A 20941-nucleotide genomic window follows, 5' to 3' on the forward strand; every position below is an offset into this window, starting at 1 on the left:
GGGCACAGCCTATCCGCTCCTGTATCTGGTACGCTGTCCATTCTGGCTCAGTGAATTGAGAGAGATGCGGGACCATGGACAGCGCCAGCCACGTTCCCGAGCTGGGTGGCAGCCGTTAACTAATTTGCCGATCAGTCTATAATCCAAACCTGTTTTTGTTATGTGGCTGCTGTGGGTGTAGCTTTGCGTAATCTTTTTGGTCTACCCTTTGGTGTGCTGTCTTTTCACAACCTTTGTGAATCCTTTTCCTTTGTTTTTGTTCTAGTAATACATGGTAAGTCAAATATTTTCCTTTTGTTGCATGATACTGTGGCCACCCCAACTCAGTGCCATGCCATTGTTATAATGTAAATATCAAATTTATTCAATTTTATGGGTTCCTGGTTTCCTGTCTACTAAAATGTAATTTATTAAAAATAAATCTTTCCTAGATAGCATTTAATATTCCTGTTACAAAGAATAACAGCAGAGGTCAGAATCAAGCACAGGCAGTCATTTTAAAAAGCATGCAGTGGTATCATTTTTCATTTGAGTTTTGCAAGCGCTGTAAAAGTAGAAACAACAAGACACGAATAAGAGACCATTTTAGAATCCTTAGCTGTAGAACGATAATGGGTAGATTACTGCCAGCTGTGCTTGCCTAGCAGTGAGAATGCTATTGCATTTTATGATTGTTAAAGACTTACAATTATTAAACAATACAATAAGTGCCTTTGAACAATTTACTATTTAATAGGACTGATGTATGTGTAGTTCACAATGTAATGATTAATTAAACAGATGCAGAAGACTATGTTCTTACCTCAAGTGATGGGAATGATGGATTGACTAGATGTCTACTGGCAGTTACTCTGATAGATGTTGGCTATTACTGTGTTAATGGCTGCTAACAATTTGCAGCAATATTCAGAACACCCCTTTCAGATATTACAATATTTAGAGAAGCTTTTAAAGTCAAATTGCTGTTATGTTTTAAACTATCAATTATTTAAATGTGATGATGATATAACTTGCTATTGTTGCCATTTCTAATTGAATTTTGTAACTAGTTTTAAAAACTTGCTTTAATAAGGTCTCTCTCAAAATGGTCTCCTGAACAGCAGGCACTGCAATTTAGTTTTAATTCTGTACAGCATTACCATATTGAATATGTATTGTGTAAAACCTTCCAGTAGCAGGGGTGCATTTATGGTTATTCATCTCACTAATTACAGTCCCTCTTATGTAAGATCTTTTCAGGATGATGCAAAATATTGGACTCATATCCAGCGTTATATTTATACGGAAAATGGTTAGCTACCAGAAGTATGCAAGCTGAATGATTATAATGTTTAAATTATACTATACCGCAACAGTCAACACAATGCCTGGTAATTAGACATTCCAGTAGCATCATCATCCTACTTCTGCACACTTTATTCATGCTAATCCAGGACCTTGGAGATTTGAGGACGGGTCACACAATATGTTTCCAGTAGACAGTTGGATATGTCCCTCTGACAGGTTCTGTCAGGACAGGGTACTGCTGACTGGAGATGGTAGTAGCAGAACACCACGCTGCTTCACAGATAATATCACACTGATACCCAATCTGACTCATCTGCTTGGGCAGGCTTTGGGGGAAAATAATAAAAATAAAACCATTGTGATAGGGAGAATAATAGTAATAATAGTGCAGCTTTTTAAAAGAAGTTTTAAAAGCCTTGCAATTCCTGAACTGTGTAAGTATATCTGTCAAACATATTGCCTGGGTGTGTTGAAAATCCATGATTTTTAGTGTGCCTTGTTTCACTGAGAAATCAACTGGGACTCCAATTAATGACAAACCTAACAATTAATAATGTCTCACTTCATTTCCCTTCCTGCTTTACACCACTTTGTGTGAATTGCTTGTCATAAATGGACCTGTTAATATCTTAACCCCTGTGCCACTCACCGATATTGTCTGCACAGCAATGAGGGTGGGGGGTTCATCTGTACCTCTCTGAGGGACTGCAAAGAGCTCAATGACAGCTTAATTGCAGAGCGTGATATTTCATAAAACAAAATTGATTGATTGAACTTTGCCGCGCAGCGCGAACATGGGAGATGCCATGTCTAATCATCATTTGTCTCGTTGTCTTGTCTTGGCAGGCTTGCAGGGAGACCCCACCAGACTGACCACGTGCCCGGGTCTCGGCCTGGGACGCAGCCGGGATATGGTGACAGCAGAGCGGGGGGAGGGAGCCGGACGGAGCCTTACAGACTGGCCACCCACGAAAGCCCCCACCAGTCGCCCTCACCCTCGCCCTCACCCTCGCCCGCACAGGGACGGGGCCAGCATGCTGCCCGGCGCAACCTCCAGGTGGACGTCGGCGGCGGGAGGACGGGGAGGTCGCCTTCCGCGTCGCCCGACCGAGGGAGCGCCCCCTCCTCGCCATACTCAGTGCCCCAGATTGCCCCCATGCCCAGCAGCAAGCTGTGCCCGGTGTGCAACACCACGGAGCTGACCTCCCACGACCAGCCAAACTTCAACACCTGTACGCAGTGCCATGCCACGGTGTGCAACCAGTGCGGGTTCAACCCCAACCCCCACCTCACTGAGGTAGGCTCTTCCTGTCTCTGCTGTCATTCCCCACCTGACTAATCAAAGCTCTTCCTGCTACTACAGTGAGCCCCTCCCTGTTTAGCCAGGCTTTTCCTGTTTTTGCTGTCATTCTCCACCTGACTGATGTAAGCTCTTCCTGCTACTACAGTGAGCCCCACCCTGCTGAGTCAGGCCCTTCCTGTCTTTGCTGTCATTCCCCACCTGACTAATTAAAGCTCTTCCTGCAACTACAGTGAGCCCCTCCCTGTTTGGCCAGGCTTTTCCTGTTTTTGCTATCATTCCCCACCTGACTGATGTAAGCTCTTCCTGCTACTACAGTAAGGCCCTCCCTGCGGAGTCAGGCTGTTCCTGTCATTGCCTCATAGGCTCTTCGGTTATTAATTTTTTTACTGATCTGGCTGAACCAGTCACGACCAATCCAGCCTTGTAGGATTCTTGTATGGATCTGTGTTAATGCCTGAAGCTCAGAGTCATCAGATTAATCACAGGTACTGGAAGAATATTGAGTCATTCAATCAGGAAATGGAGCAGTAAAGAGCCCAGTTTGCTGAGATGATTCTTTTGATTGCAAGTAAGCTTTGCCAAGAAGTCCTTGGGATAATTAATCCCATACAAAAATAAAAGGCAGAAATCGGTTGCTTTGGACGAGTCCTCAACCTGGCAATGTGCCAGCAGCAGTCTGTGCTGTGGGGCAGGGGAGGGGCACCATTTAACACACCCAGACTACAGGATGGTCACTGCAGACCTGACAGGGCAGGTGTCAGGGCACAGTTATAAGGAGGCACATGATCACACTGCTGCCAATGGGGGTTTTCTGGCTTGGTGACCCTTGGTGACCAAATAATTGCATTTTAAATTAACCCAACAATCTCTACATCCATTAACTTTTGCTGGTGATTGGTCAAATACAGCGTGGAATGAGGAATTGTAGACTGAATAAACAGTTTATGCAAGTGATAACTTTCTGTGTCACATTCTCTAGTGACCTTAAGTACATGTAAATTAAGTTTTCATTCATTGCTAATAAAGTACACTTCTTTTGGAATGATATCAGCCCATCAGCTGTAATAATGATAACAAGTATTCATTTTTATCTGCTAAAATGTATTTTAGACTTCATAAAGACTATGAATTATGATTTCCTCATAGTTGGCAGCTATGATGGGGCCTAATGACATGCTGTAAGCAAATGCTTGGGAAGTTCAGGTAAAATCACCTACACCACATCTCACTCTAACAGAAATAATTTCCCATTGTCAAACAGAGGCCAGACATTGATCTACTCTGGGTCATGGAACAGACCTAATTGAACTGATTTCAATCCGATTACCACCAGCGAGTGAGGCGTGTCAATAGGGGTGATGGTAATTAAAGTCATTCTGCTGCCTTGTACATTTCTGAGCCAGTGTTTAAAACCTCTTCCCAGCTGATCTTGATTTGAGCTGGCATTTCATCAATCACACATTCAGAAAGAGCTGGAATCAGGGATTCTTGGATTAATGGCGCTGGAGTTCCGAGGTTCACGTTCCAGCTTCAGCGAAAGTCCTGCGCATGTATGGCCTGATGCGCTAATGGCTTCTCCAGGGATCTGCCTCAAAGAGTGATATTATCATGAGCCGTTCGCTCGTGGTGACGGGCTGCCTCTCCCTCTTCTCTCTAATCCATCAGAACATGTTTTGACAGAAGCGATTGGCATGAAATCGGCAAGGCTATTTTCCCTGTTCAAACTGCAGCTTTTTAAACGACAGCACTCTTCTGCCTTTTAAATTTCTGCGGTGAACTTGCATGTGCGTTCAGCATTGTCTCAGGCTGGTGGTCACACGGTACGGTCCTTCAAGCAGATGGGATAAAGTGATGACAGATCGTAGGCACAGCTTTGGTTTTCAAACTGCCTTGAAACTGAGAGTCAGCTTTTATCTTAATTTCTTTCATTAGATACACCTACTGTGAAAAGAGCTGTTGCTTGCCCTACAGCACAAGCGCTGAAAGTAGAGTACACCCAAGCTGATGGGTATCTGCATATATGCATCATTTGGTGAGATGCATCTGTAACAGGTTCTAGCAGTGCACATGTCTGTGTCTGTGTCTGTGTGTGCGTTTCATGTGTGCCGTATATGTCAATGTATGCTGTGCTGCTGGTTTTGACTTAGTTCTGTGGAACATTTCCCTCGCTGTGTGTGTGTGTGTGTGCGTAACATGCGTGCGTGGATGCGTGTGTGCATGTGTATGCATCTGTGCGTATGTGTGCCTCCCAAGGCACTGTCAAGCTCTTCATTAGAGCGCACAGGCTGGTGATTGAACTAGCAGACCACTCAGGTGTGTTATGGGGATGCAGAGAAGAGAAATTAAAGGGCTGAGGGAATGTAATTGACTCGGAGAACCTTGAGAAAGCATGGGGTGGAGGGGGGGGTGGGAAAATGTTGGTTGCCTTTGCAGAGAATCGATCCCTCTGCTTTTTGGCCGTGATCTCAGTCTATATGAATCTGCTTAGTGAGTAATAGTAATCGCTGTTATGGAGTCATTTTGATACACATATATCTTAACTGTAAGTATATTAGTAAGGCAACATCCCAAACGTTCTGCTTTTCCGCTGTGTGAAGTCTCTCCTGATCTACCTGTCATATGTACAGCTGTAAATTAGTGTAGAGTGAAGTGCTGTAAATAAAGATCTTCAGTTTCTTTACTTACTTGATCTCTCTCTTTCTCTCTCTCTCTCTCTTTAAAACATACATTCATTAATAATTTAGTAATTTAATAATATAATTTAATATTTGCACAAATTAAAGGGTTATGGTGGGAATAGATTCTCACTGTCCTCTGACTTTAGTACCCATTACAACCTGAGGAACCAATCACCATGTAATTAATCAAGTAATTATCATCACCATGTGACCCTTTATTTTTTGTCCATCACAGATAGATTTTTTCTTTGGCATAATATCATACAAGGAATACATATGGAAACTGATATAAAATAAACTAATTAAAAATTAGTCAAATCTTTAATTTACAATTCGAACCCAAAAAGTTTGCTAGTATTTTGGAGTGAACTATGGATATGTATTTCCCTGACTGGAGTGACACATTTTCAGACAACCAAACTAAACTATAATTATTCATTGACCATTCACATTAACATATGGAGAAGTGTGACTGCATGAATGCTTATAAAATGAGCTATAGGATTAGACTTTATGCGAGGCTGACTGGACTGTATAGCAGAGAGCGCCTCTGCGTTGCCAGATATGACTGGGAATCAGAATGCAGGGCTCCGGAGGTTAATAGTGATTTAAAATGAAATGAAAGAGTTTGCTGATAAGCACCATAAGTGGTGAAACTTGTTCAAGGCCGTCCATGTATGAAATGTAACCACGTGACTCCCACGCTGAGATGAATTTGCCATGATGAAGCATCAAAAGGATGAGTGCGGAAAGGTTAAACATGATTCAGGCTGGAGTCGGGGACTGAACATGATGAGACAGACATACATAGATAAAGTAACCTGCAAAATCAAGATGTAATATCTTAAAAACAAACCTTGTTTCTGCCAAGCCCATTGAAGATTAAAAATTCAAATGGTAGAGTAACAACACCAGCTTAAGGTCAATTCATGCTCAGGCATCCACATGTTTTTATGGCATTTTCCCTGTGATCTCTGTCCTCTATCTGAATTAATTTAGGCATAAAACAAATGGACATAATTCTCCTTGGTCTATAATGTAATTAATTAAATTATAGTTGTTTTTTTCATGAATAAAAAGTCCCTGTAATTACAGAAAATAAACTTGGCTGCCTAGATTGGATTATGTTAAAATAAGCCCTATAAATATAAAGAGGACATTATAGGATAATTCTGCATGAGCTACCATACTTCTGCATCAGCCTAATTCTGTCATGTCCTCAGTATACTGGAAGGCAAGACAAGACAATCCTGCTGGTGATGAAACCACTAAAATCTACTATCACATTATGCTCTGAGCGGTGACACTAAACATCTGTGAGCACGCTGACTCAGCATGTTCAGGTGTGTCTAATTATATTTGTCTGGTGCTTAAATCGAGGTTGTCTCCTCCAATCTTAAGCCTGGTAATTTTCCTCAAAATTCACGCCTTCCAGATGGGCCATAATTCACTGAGGCAGTCCTTGCGATGGAGAAGCATTGAACCGCCCGATATGTTGCTGATGATAGCGGCACGTGACATGTGCTGCAGCGAGCAGAAGCATACACTTCAGTGAGCTGGGCTAATCAATCCCGGTGGATTGTGGGTAAATGAATTCAACGTGACATATGTTCTGGGAATAGCACAATGTCATAAATAAAATCTTGTATGGAAATACGCAGTTTTGACCGAGGAACATTGAAGATGGTGCATCATTTTTATTTTCGTATGTATGTACATACGCAAGCATATACTGCATGTATATCGCATGGCAAAATTCTTGACTTTGAAAATACATTCCATATTAATACACCCAAACATATAAACAAGGTCAGGGTTTGCTTCTCCATAGGAACTTCAAAAGGGATAGTACAGTGTGGGACCACATGGACCCTGTTGAGCTGAATTAACACTGGACATTTTACTGTATATTTCAGATTTAGCATACAGTTTCTAGTGATTCTATGGATTATTTAGATATTTATGCAATTTACTGATGACCTGCCAGCTTTACAATGGCCTCTATAGAGGTTTTCCTGTGTTTATGGTTTAAAGCAAGAAAATGCATTTTCAACTGATTTTACAGTGATGTTATTTTTCCAGGGGCTATACATATGAGTAAATAAATTTCATAGCATTTATTCACAGTTATAAACATATCAATCCATTTTATTTCATGTTGGGAATTCCTTCCTGCTCAGTTCTTTGCAAGCTCTTTACTCCCAAAGACCTTTGTATTTGTATTAACAGTGATATAGGAAGCTATGTTGCACTTTCCTTGAGTGCAGCTAGGAAAGAGTGTTCCAGCCAAAAATACTATGAAACATTGGCCTGATTTCTTGAAGGAAAAGCTGGTAATACACACACATAAAACCTCTGCTTTTGTAGCTACTTGACGTGACCTATCCCCTTAAGCTGTACACTCAGGTATACTTGTGCTCTGCTGGGACAGCTCAACACACATAGCAGGAGCTTACAATTTCATTGGTCTGAATTTGCTTATTTAAGATTCTACTTGTATGTCCACTCTTACAAAATATAATTTATGATCAGTTAAGAACTTACATGATAGGATCTTAAATGTGATTGTAGTTTGGCACGTATTCACTAAATATCATGGCAACCTAGAGAAAGAGTGGTGGTGTTGCTACACGTAGTCCCAATGGTGGTTTGAGCAAAAGGAAGAGGAATGCAGTTTTTTATTTCAGGTCATGTGGTAATTACTTCAGGTCAGCTGAAAACTAATTTCACTGTTGCTATGACAACCTGAGTTAAGAATGGGATAGGATTGAATATTTTAGATAGCCAGTAAACTGTGAAGAATAATCAGGTGGTTATTTTTATAAAGCCAGTTTTGGCCAGGTTCCTGGCATTTACACACCTGCTCACTTACTGCCCATCAATGACCACTGTTGTTTTAAAAGGTAATCCCCCCTCAATCCATGATATATATTTGTATGACAATAATATACTAGCTACTAATATACCATGTATATTAAATATACCATACAGTGCATCTTATACTTTTACCTTCTCTGCAAGAAATTTGGAGACCCTGAGCACAACATACTGATTGTATTATAGGTCTATGTATTGCAAAGTTGACATCAAAATCGCACCCATATATGTGTGCGTGCTTGCGTGCGTCAGTGTGTGTTTGTGTGTGTGTGGTTTGTTTTTATTTGTGTGCGTGTGTGTGCCTTTGTGGGCAGCCAGAAATGTGTAAAACAATCTTTAACTCCCCCTAAGGTGGCCGGGCAGAGGAGATTTCCCTTTGGGTAAATCTGTATGCATATATTTCTGTCTGTAACTTGCAATGATTTTCTGGTACAGTGTATGTATGTGTAGTGAGTGGGCAGCAGGTTCTGAAGGTATTGATCCCAGGCCTTGTGCTGTCCTCTGCTATTACAAGTCAGAAAGCCTTAATTGTCAGCAGGAGTACCTGGACAAATTAATTTCCACCATTTCTGCCTGACATTTTCTTTATTCCTTCACTGTTCAATGGATCAGATGTAAGGTTTAAAACCCATTGATCAAAACAAGAAAAGGTAAATCCACCCACAGCCACAGGTTCAGGGTTTGAATTTAGTGTGATTTTTTTTGTGTGTTTAAATCGAAAGGTCAGAGCGAGGAATTCCTTATGTATGACTGCTCTGTGTGTTATTTATATTGCATTGTATGGGGAACCCCTTAACTAAGTGTTCTGGACTCAATGGCAGTGATACAGGTTTCTCTGAAGACTTTCATCCCTATGCTTTTTCTCTGTGCGACCTCAAAGCACACCCTTGTTGTGGAAACATCCGCTCTGTCTTATACATTCACCACTGCAGACTGATGCCCTGCTTTGCTGCGTAAAGAGAAAGTTTATTCATTTGTCCCTCTCCCCCATGTGGTTGATCCATTACTACAGTTTCTCCAGAATTCATGTCTTTTTTTTCTATTTCCATTAACTTCTTTTATTTGTTGTTGTACCTTACCAGTCAAGATCCATTCATCAACTGTGTCTACAGGAAGTAAATAAAACGTCCCGGTCAAAGCAAGGACTCTGGGATTCTAACACAAAAGTCATATTATATCCACTCCCAAATATAGCCACATACCTCAAACAGTCCCTATGCCTCAGAATCCTAAACTGTGGAGCAATTTGATCCAGAAGAATTTTATTTATCCATTTTTTAAGCTGTCATTAATATGGGAGGCTGCAGTAGAATGCAGAGGTGTCTGGTTTCATCAGACTTCCAGGGCAGGCTCTCTTGCCCTGTTCTGACAAGGTCACCGCCGTATCGTGCATGATAGTCAGCAGAGTCCCGCATCTAGAAGATGTCTGATTACTGACCCCTAGCATTGCACTTGCTTCAAGTGACATGTCTTCACTGTATTGACAAAACAAAAAATCAAGAAATCAGAATTTACAGTTCGGGGATGTTCATTGTTAATTGTCTATCATGATTCTTTTGTTAAGCGACCTTATTGTTTACAACAAAAAATAAGCTTTCCTGTTTTATGCTTTTATTTTAGAATATTTAAATGATGACCTCTTTGCTCCCTCCTCTGGGGGCAAGTATTCAGTCATTTATAAAATAATAAAAGGTTTGGATTTAGATTAAATTGATGGTATCAGCACATCACTGGGAAAAATATGAACACATGATATAAGAAAAATGTTTTAGTTGAGAAAAGATTAATGGTATGAGTACATCACAGGGAAACAAAATGAACACATAATATAAAATTAGGGATTTGCTGTTTAGACACGCAGTTGATCAGAGAGCTGGGAGACAGCAAAGATAATTCAAAGGGCTTTGTGAACCCAGCACTGGAGCTGGGTATGGGAGGACGTCTCCTGACAGCCGGAAAACAGTTCACATGCTAATGAGAACTCCGGTTTCTCCACTGCTGCTCTTTTCTCTTCCTCTTCCTCAATTCTCTGTAGCAATGGACATTCAATCCTGCTCACAGCCTCCCCTGATCTCAATTTGGCGATCACAGAGTCAGGGCAAGTCAGTCATGAGAAGTCAAATCAAACAAAGGAGGACCAATGATCTTTGTATCTAAACTAGATTAAATATATTTTTGGTCTCAAAGGATAAATCAACCATACTAAATTTCCACAATTGGAGTACGTATTCATTAGCAACAACTTATTGTATTATATGCCATTCATTAAAACTGTAGCTATGCAAGATGCTGTAGCTAAATGGTCCCAAATATCCCAACAGGGATTCAAACGAATAACTTCAGCTGAATAGTCTGTCTCAGCTCTGTTGTATTGCTCTTGATTGATGTGTAGGTGAGTGATTATGACTTCATCTATGCTCTAAGAGAAGTTAGACTTTCAGAAATACCCTGCTCATATACTGTCTATGGCTCATATAAAGTAATTTTGACTCGCTTGCTGCACTTGGAAAGTTAACACTAAGTACAGATGTGCTGATTAAGTACGACTTCAATAACGTCCCAGGAGGGTGAGAGAGCAACTTCTAAAGCTTCTTCTCCTGTACATGACTGGATAATATAAATATCCTGAGCGCCCAGTGCGTGTGTGTGGGTGTGTGTGCAGCTACATTTAAGCCTATTGAAGGGAATTCTTTTGATGTGTCCTGGCCCAGTTTTGGGAGTTGATTGGAATCTTCATTAGAAATCCTTCTTGTCACGAACTGCAATGTTCAGCAACTAATTCTCTCGTCAGAGTCTTCGCATGCCTGCTGAAGTGGAGGTATGCAAGGTCATAGTGTGTCAAGGCTTTGACTGCTGAGGGTGTGTGTACAGAAGGTGTATTTGTGGGGTGTGCCAGGTGTCTGAAGGTGTGTGTTGCATGTTTTATAAAGGGTCGTTGCAGCAGTGTGTAGATGTGTGCAGAGTGGCATTTCACAGCAGCATGCATGCACACCCACTCCTATTACTGCTCTGCGCTCTCTCTACCTCCTACTTTCCCTCACACCTCCCTCTCAGTACATTGAAAGGGTGGATATGTGTGAGTGAAGAAGGATGTTATAATGGCAGAGTAAAGTTCTCTATTCTTTCGTTGGTGTGCATAACAATGTGCTTGTTAACCTTAGCTATGGTACAAGTGCCCCCTTTAGTCCATTGAGATGTAGAGCTTGCTTCTTATTTGCTCAACATTGTTATTTTTTCCTTATGAATAATCTTTGTGACAAGTTTATAGCTGCAGCACGAACCGTAATTTATGGGATACATTTCATACATGTCTTACTTGCAATATGAATGTTCTGTGAGAGTCACTCACCAGATATCAACACCACTATCTGAGCTCTTTCAGTTCTTTTCCCGCACATGTGCCTTCCCATACATCGGTGCTAACGGCCAGGAAAGCTCTGGGGTAGAAACTACATATAAAATTATGATGATGATGATTATGCTAATGATGATGATGATGATGTAAACTAGTAATGATGATAATGAAAGGGCATTTCATTATCAATTTCTGCTTAGTTTGTAGGCTTGTCTATTTGTGTAAAACTATAAATATAACTTTTTTTCATGCTGTCATCACTGAACCATCAAAAAGGCATACATGATGACAGAGACAGTTCTCCGGTGTGAAAAATCCCATTTGCATTTCCAGTAAGTGACATCTGTGGCCAGCTGTTTTGAGAAGTTTAGTGTCCTGTTTTTTGAAGGGAAATACTCATATTGGTATCCACTGCTGAAAAGTATAAACACCAAATTCATACAGCAATGACGAGACTGTTTGATTCAAACTGGAACATCAGCACAAATGAAAGGTGTTGATATTGGGCAAATAAAAAATAATCTTAGATGTTTTAGATGTACAGATTGGATGGTCAATTGGGCACTAATTCTTTATCAAGTACAAGGGTCTCTGTGGCAAAGAGAGTTTATCATTAATAAGGGGACTCACCATGGTCCCACAGTGCTCTACGATTGAAAATATGCTGAATACACTCTCTTCCTGTAACCTCGTCTCTCTCTGTCTCACTTCCTGTATAGCTCTCACCCCATTCAATTAAATGAAGTTCAATTCAGTTTGGTTCAGTTCAGTTCAATTAAATTAAATTAAATTAAATTGGGGTATGCTTTATTGGCATGCCTATATATTATAATGTACTGGCAAAGCAAATATGATGCTGAAACAACACAATTGCAAAAACCTGAAAAAGGGTGCCAATAACAGAATGGATCCCTTAAATACAGGAATGTACCACCTTCTCCCTGTGTCTGCCCTTCTCCCCCTTTCCCCCTCAGCTCCGATGGGGATCACTTCAGGAATGGGGTTACTCATAATGCTGCAAGGAACAAGAGCATTGAATTCCCTGTGGTCGATCCCCCACTTACTGACTGTCTCTTGCCTGGAACCATATTCAAATGTCCTGCTGTGGAGATACTTGACCCCCCTCCCTCTTCTCTGCCGCCATTTTCTTCAGTCTCTCTCTTTTTCTATCTTTTTCTGTGGGTGCCAGTATGTGTGCGTGCTGTGGGTCACGAAAGGTCATGCGTCAGTGCAGTCTATCCTATCCTTGCTTAGTTTGAGTAGTTTGATGTTGCATTCTGTTACATATTCCAGCACCGGTTCACGGTGAATTGAACAGACTGATGCTCATTGTTCTTCCAAGTGTGTGTGACGCCCACTATGAGGCTGTTAATGGCCACTGCTACTCTTACATCTCTGCGCTATGCCTACCTGCAGACTAAAAGCACACAAGGCCTAAAAGACGCAAATAGTCCAGAGTGCCTTTAGAATCTTATTAAATGCTTTGCACAGCCTAGTAATTCCCTCCACACCATGTTGATGAAATAAGTCAAGCATAAGATAAGGGGGAGTAACTAAGCATATGTGAGCTTTCAGCCTATGAATGTATGTGTGTGTGTTTTTGGATTCTACTAGTAGACCCAGATGAACAAAGTTAATTCCAGACTGTTGGATCATGGGAATATGTCAGTGTGTTGTGTGTGCACTTGAGCCCACTGACACAACACGTCAGAGGAAGGGCTTTTATGCTGTCACTGAACAAGCCATGCTATGGAAGTCATTTAGAAAGGAAATGCTCTGCTCCAGGTATGAGGCGGTGTTGGCGGCAATCGCTGGCAGAGCCGCGGGTGTCACGTCAAGGGGTCCGGCGAATTTAAACGGGCACTCAAAGGGACAGCTGTTTCCAGCTTGCCTCTGGGTTCAAAGGAGGTTGATCACAGGCCTGTGGGGAATGGAACCCAGCATGATAGATTAAATATGTGTCCGTTCTCTGTCCTGGCAGGAGCCAGGCCAGGTCTGTCTGGCATGTGACACTGCCAGCTCGCTTGCCGAGCCCCCGGATGAAGTGCAGTATCCGTCACTGCATTTGACTCCGACCGTATGTGCTTCCTGTGTGACTTTGGTTCTGGCCATGATAATGGCTCCACGGTATAGGAATGCTCCCAAGGCACATTTGCAATTAAGGAATTGACTGTACGTGCAGCCAACTGGGCAAAAGTGTTTAGATTGCTCATGCCTGTAGGTCTGTAAGAGGGCTGGTAAGCAATATATTCAGGACCCACTGCCGTGCACACTTTCCTAATACAACATCGATGTTCCCTTGTATGTGAGGTTTGTTTTATGTCAATACCACTTGCTATAATGTGCAGGTGATCTCAGGTATACAATGAAAATGAAAGAGTATTTGTAGATGCTGCTACTGGAACTGTTGTCAGTTGGAATCATATGCTTCTTTTGGAGAACCATGTTTAACCCCCAATACAATGTCTTAACAATACACAACGGTTAAAAGTATCATTTCTGAACAAATTTCTAGATGCTAGGCTAGAGTCCATGTTAGTTATAATAGGCTAAACATTAGGGAGGTAAGAATACCATTGCACTTTAGTGTTAGGTATATTGCTGCTATTCCTGCCTTGGATAAATTATGGCCTGTGATCATTTACAGAAACATTACAGGTTGCATGCTGACATAGAATGAAGGATTCATCTGAAAAGCAATGTCTGGTACAATCTTTGAAGAGGCTGTACAGTTACAAACAGCACAAAGTCATGTTCCCAGTTCTTTTGTGTGTGTGTGTGTTTGTGTGTGTGTCTGTGTGCCTGTGTGTAATATCCTTTATTATTGTGTTGTCTTAGAACAGCTCAGTAATATTGTTGTCATCAGATGCGCTCTACAGGGAGCCTTAATTGCTGTTGTTCAGCAGAATGTTAGCCATTGACAGGATGGCTGCCTGACTGTCACTAAGATGGTTTTAATGTTTGTGACTGCAATTACAGAAAGCTTGTAAAGGTGCACTTAAAGGCTGTGGGTGGAAACCCTGGTCCATTCCTATTATCCCCTCGTCAGGTCATCAATAAACATTGATGGACACCACTCGGGCTCAAACTGAAACTAAACTCCATGTGTCAATGATTGTAGCCCTATCCGTCCTGGCTAGTGCCTCCTAGTGGTCTGGGCGCCGGTGCCCACAGAATGGTAATAAAGCAAATATCTACAATTTATTAAAAAATGGGCCACAAACATGGTGCAAATTTGAGGTCAGTGCCTGAAACGGACTCCTTTCTGGACAACAACGCTACTCGTTCCCTTACCAGCGCTCAGGGCAATGAATGGCAGTAAAATAAAAGGAGACTCCCCATCGCCCAATCGCTTATTACACAGTAACCCACATCATAAAACATATTTTTGGTTTTTTCTACGGTCACCCGGTCTCGTTTATTTTTGTATGAAAAAACTGAATACCCTTTCAGCTCTAAATGTCCTTATGTCATGTACTTATGTAGCATTCACTTTCGGTATATAAAATACTGGCTCCCTGGAAAAAATGAGGGGTTGCATAAGGGGTTATCTATTAGTTAAGCCTGTTTAATCTGTAAAAAACTGAGGATAGTGAAAAAAACATCAAAATCACCCTAGGTCTCGAAGGGTTCATTGTGAACTTTGAGTTAGTCACTTGGGACAACACCATTTCAAACTATGAATTAACTACAAAAACAAATAATATCTGTGATATGTTTCATGCTCCAAAAATATTTTACAAAAAAAATAAATAAATAAAAATGTTTCAGAAAGATAAAAACTGTGACAGTTTTCAGATAGATTAAAAACATCTTATTTCAGCCTCCTGGTATTGGTATTGCAGGTTTCAATCACCAACCCAGCTCCAGAAAACACAGGCTGCCATGTTCGTTTTGCTGAAAATGGCAAACAGGTGTTAAACTTAATCTCTGAAGTGCTGTCAAGCCAGTCTCCTTGGCCATAATATCCCAGTCCATTCGCGGAGTGTTTGTGCAAGCAGACTGCTCTCGTCAGGGGCTTTCAAACAGAGCCAAGAGAAGCGGTGTCAACCTTTTCCAGGTGCCCAGCAGCGCACTGTGTATTCTACGGTTCTAGTCACTATTTTCTATTTGCACTGATCTCAAGAGAAGCTCAGCGTATGAACTCCCAGACAGCCTCTAAGCATGTCTTACAGCGTGATTTTTAATAGTTTTTTTTCCCCAATACTTCACCAGCAAATCTGGAGCTCGGGAGACAGTGTAGTAACCAAATTGGTGACAACTGGTCAGGACTGAGCTGAACAGTAGAAGTGGCCTCAGCATTGATTGGAGTTTTGGTTAGCTTTAATAACAACCAGTCAACGATCATTTTCTCTGCCTTTCCCCTTCAATAATGGCTTGGAAAGGAGCTCTGGGAGATGAATGTGCGAAATGGGGTGAGGCGTAATTCACCGAGGCGATCAAAATGGGGTAGCGTTGGTGTACGCGCCACAGAGCAAAACGCTGGGGCTTTGTGAGGAGGAGCCCAAGCCCTCGGGGCCAGTGCGCCGGCTCCTCCAGTTTGGCCGGAGCCTGCGCTCGGCACTGCTGGAGCCTGGGCACATGTATAATTCAGAGTGCCCTTCCTCAGAATAGCTCCCTGGGATTCTGCAGGCCCTCCCTGCGCTCCTCCCTCTCCTGCAGGCTTCAGAGTCTCCTCAATCAGCGCTGTCCCAGGCATCACAGACACCGCAACAAAAAACTTCAATGCCAAAAAATATATAATGTAGCACACCATGCAAGCTTTCCTCAAATGGAAATGCTCTACAGTATGGCAGCGGCGACGACTGATTGTAGCTCGCATCTGCAAGTGTGTTGTTCACATTGAGAATGTGTTAATCAATGGGAAATTATCCGATGTAAAAAAATATCTGCACTGTTTGCACAAAAAGCACAAGGAACTAGGTGAACTACTGGCCAAACTCGATAGGTCTTGCTGAAAAGCTGTTGGGTGATGATGTGGATTAAAAATAAATGACAAGGAGATCTCTAAACTCACTTTTTCGGTGAGCTTAAATGCTCTCCAGTGGGGCCATAACTTTGTCTACGACCCCATCTTTCAGCAAACCTCTACTTTATAAACATGAAAATTAAGCCTCTAATTGAGATCCACATTTCAAATACTTGAGCAACAGCTTATATCCTTTTTCTCTAATCCGCCATAATTATAAATACATTTTATAACATTTTATGGCAAGTTGTTAGGAGCTAGCTGGCTTTTCAGCTGTGCACATTCAGTCTCTATCAGCACGATCTTTGTGACGCAGACCCCCCCGGCAGTACGCAGGTAGATTACTTGGGATCGCCCATTGACACCAATGAGGGCTCGTTTGAAAGGTTACAGTCTTGTTTAATGTTGGTTGGCCTATTTGGCCTTGACATTGTTATTACTGGCTATGGCTATGATAATGGGTTGGTGATGGTGAATAATTCCCTTAAACACATTTTTATCATTATGCCTTTTGCTCAGAATTGTCAGTTACTCAATTTGTAAATGTGTTTCTAAATGTCACTGAAAAAACCAGAAGCTGTTTCATTGTGATTACTGAAAGAAAAAAAATATATGTATGCAATGCGTAGAAGTGTGGTTGGCTGCCCCTAGAACTTGACCTCTGCTTTCTTGCGTAAAATACTATGATCTGGGTTTGTGGGCAGAATCGGTAGATTTTTCTTTCATGCTTGGAAGGCAGAGCCTTTTCTGCCCTTCTATCTCCCCCTGTCCCAGAGGCCTTCACCTTGTCCACATGGAACATATTGTTTTTTAAGCCTTTTTCAGATTCCGTATTGACTGAGGTTGCCTTGCCCTCCTTGTTGTTTTTAATGATCACATAGCAGGGCTAAGACATATCTGCTGAGCCAGGTTTTAATTAAGTAAGATGTTGGTTATTCCGATCGATATCATTGATGGATTGAGACTGCATACGCTGCCGAGAGGATGAGCATGTCGGTCTGTCAGTCAGTCAGTCAGTCAGTCAGTCGGTCAGTCAGTCGGTCGATGTGTGGCTTCCCTTTCTGTCTGGGTATGCTGCAACAGGGAGAGGAGCTGCTATGCCAGTGCACTACATCAAAGCCTTATCTGTGCTACACACCCCTCCCTGTCTGTAGACAGCACCGCAACATTACAAGATGAGATCTTCTCCTAGCCCGTGCCTCAGTCTCACAGAACAGCCTCTCAAAGGGCAGATTCAGTTACAGATACAGGGATGAATTCTCAGGAAAAGACATTGCAAAAACCTTTTGGAAAAAAACCCACTAAATGTGATTTGTGATGTTGTCATTAAGGGTTCTCGCACTATGAAAGAGGGCAGTGCACTCAGAATCCTGAATCTGTTCTTGCGCTTAATCACAGAGTACGAAGTTATGTTGGAATTACAGGGGCTTCTTCAATGGTGCATTCAAAAGGAAGACCCTGATATTGCAGATGAACACACTGAAAGATAGGATGCTGAACCTGTATTCATTTTTAAGACGGGTCACAGACCTCTCCACAGGAGGTTGCGTGAAAATTTTCTGAAACAGTAGAATGCAATGACAACAGAAATGATCCATTATGATGGCATTAAAACTGAGCCAGTAGCAGGTAGGAAACTGATGCACATTGACTAGTCAGTCAGCCTTTAAAAGGGAAAGAATGCAATTACATAAGACAAACAAGGCATTCGGATCCACTCATTTCATTTCACCAGTATGTCTCTACAGAAAGTCATTCTCAGCAGGCACAGAGTTACAGACTTTTCGCGACTGGTTAATTATTGTATCTAGGCCAAAGATGGGTTGTGCTGGTACATGGGAGAAATTAATGCACAAAGTGAAAATGAATTTATTTTTGCTTACAAAGAAATGGATTAGAACCATATTTTGGCATTAATAGCTGTTGGCAAGAATATTTATGCGAATAGATAATGTTTTCTTCAAGACAGGATCATTGAATTTGAATAATATTTTTCTTTAAAAAGGCATTAGTAGCCCTGTTCTCATTATTTGGAGAAAAAAACTGTTGTGACAAATTTGCTTCCAATTTAAGTGATTTCACAACGTGAGGTGAAAATGTTATGGCTTGTCTCAAAGCTGAGCAGGGTTGATAGCAAATATTATTAAACTGGAAATGACTGTGCTGTGTTTCCAAAACACTTAACTGCTTGCTTATTCTTAGCTCACATTATGGGAACCCAGAATACATTTTGGGGAATATTCCAGAAACTTGGCAACTGGATTTTTACAAAACATAACATTTTATGCTTGAGTGGTGAATACTGCTATTGTGAATGATCGGCTGCCTTAACATGCATAGTAAATGATTGCACATTTTTATTACATAGTGTGGCTGGTCTTGATTTAAAAGGCACAATTTGTCAATGGCAGCTTGCTCTGGATAACATTTCTTTTTACGCTAAACTGCACAGTCTGTGCACATTTACATACTGCATATTAAGTTTAATGAAATTTAGCAATTAACATCCCAGCATTCTTATGGCTGTGTATTTTAAAAAAGCCCTCTTATGGCTATTATTTTGGCTACCATGACTAGAAGAGATCTCTGCGTGGTTGTTGGGGCGTGTTTTGCAGGAGACCCAGTGCCAGGACTTGCTGATTTTTCATGAGGAACAGTGGCTAGGATGATGTTGACATTGAGGGAAAGACGTTATCTACTAGGAGCAGTTGTGGTCAAAAGCACATGCTCCTGAACCGTGATGTCTGTGCATTGGTTCAAACTGCAAGGCGGAACAGACTAGCAACTATGAATTGGTTGAGTACAATATCAATCGAGGGCGTGAGCAGGCAGTTTACTCAAGAACAGCCGCCCACCAAGAACTTTACCTGTATGAATCAAAGTTAAATGCAGATATTAAATGAAGTCAGAAATTAGCCTTGATAGTATTTGCAAATCACTTTAAGTTGAAAATGTTCAATGCTGGGCTTACCTTGGACAATATCACACAAATTGCTCTTATAAGGCTGATTTAGAAAAGCTTGGTATGTCCAATCAAACACTTCCCTGGGATTTCATGTATTATCAATAAGACTGGCAGGCCTTGAAACAGCTTATGTAACTAACCTATGTAAGAAACATGAATCTTATTAAAGTAATTACTGCAGTGCTTCCTGTGCAAATATTTCTCATGCACAACCACACACAGGCACACATATGCACAAATACATGCATTTGCACCTGAGTTTAGCATTGGAAAGTTGATGGGCAGGTCTATTAAAAGGCTTAGTCAATGGTTTAGTTCTCATACTGAGTAACCTTTGCTTTTGACAGGTTCGGTAATGAGGTTTTCCAGCACACATTGCTGTTTCTGCTGAGAAATGAAATACAAAATGGTTTGGCTGCCACAGTCATGACAGCACCTACCTACGGGGGTTCAACAACTTTGGTAATAAAGCATTACAAAGACTGAAACTACAGAAATATTAACGCTGCTCTTACAAACATGTGAATATCTCAACATACATTAATGTGCACAATGCAGTATACTGTTAAGTCTTCACATACTATACACACAAATACAGTGGCTTTGTTTTTTACTATATGACTGTTCCCAATGTGAGTTCCATATAGAGCCTTAAATAGCACAGCATGCTGCTGCTCATTTATCCTGAACATGCACAATAATAAAAAATTAAAAACCAAAAAAACTGCAATTTTAATGTCTCAGTGTAGAGCAATGACATGAAAAACTCCGAAGGGCAGCCTGAAACATTCTGTGCTGCTGTAATCATCTGGGTCACATGGCCACGTGATGTGCAAGCTAGCAAAGGGTCCTCCTGGCCCTCTCTCAACACCTGCCTTGTGTCTGTAGCAGCCTGTCCATTTAAAAACCAGCATGGCCCCTTCCCCCCTCGCCTGCATCAGTGTGATTTGAGGAATGGATCTTCTGTCGGGGCTAAATCAAGCTCGCTGCTTGTTGACCGTCTCTAAAATGGCTCTAAATGTCGATCTTGCATGTGGTAGGGAGGCACGTGGAGAGCTGGATTGGTTAAAATCAGTCATTATGGTCACTGCTTGTCATCAGGAGTGTCTGCATCAACTCTCAGGGCTGGTTGCAGAGGGACAGGTAACAAGGGTGGAGGGAGAGTGGGGTTTTAGAAGCGTATAACATGCTCAGAGATGCTTGTGCTGACTATTCACGTTCCCTGCTTCGTCTGCCTAAATTCATTAGGGATTTTATATAATCAAGTTACTGTAAAACACCTGGTGCACCAGTTTCATGCCAATTTTAAAAAGCTAAGCAATATGCCACTCCTCTGTCAGGTAGATATTAGTTTTGCTTGAGCACTGCCCATGATTTGTAATGCTAGATTATGGAAAGTTTCATGATATATATGATTTTTACCACCTCAAATTCATTAAGTATAACCAAAGTCACACATAAATAATTTAAGAAAAGTCAATTTATGGTGGATCCCAAGTGATAACTG

At 41.4% G+C, this 20941-nt stretch overlaps 1 protein-coding gene across 4 annotated transcripts in view; it reads left to right on the forward strand.

The window, feature by feature from the left end:
* The window catches only part of bsna (bassoon presynaptic cytomatrix protein a), a 135539-nt gene that overhangs the window by 16226 nt on the left and 98372 nt on the right, over positions 1–20941 (forward strand). For all 4 annotated transcript variants that reach the window (XM_035383007.1, XM_035383004.1, XM_035383003.1 and 1 more), the window contains exon 2: positions 2134–2584. In XM_035383007.1, coding sequence (XP_035238898.1) covers positions 2134–2584 — 451 coding nt within the window. The remainder of the gene's footprint in view (positions 1–2133; positions 2585–20941) is intronic.

The sequence above is a fragment of the Anguilla anguilla genome, chromosome 11, assembly GCF_013347855.1.
Source record: "Anguilla anguilla isolate fAngAng1 chromosome 11, fAngAng1.pri, whole genome shotgun sequence".
In the NCBI taxonomy this organism is placed as follows: domain Eukaryota; kingdom Metazoa; phylum Chordata; class Actinopteri; order Anguilliformes; family Anguillidae; genus Anguilla; species Anguilla anguilla.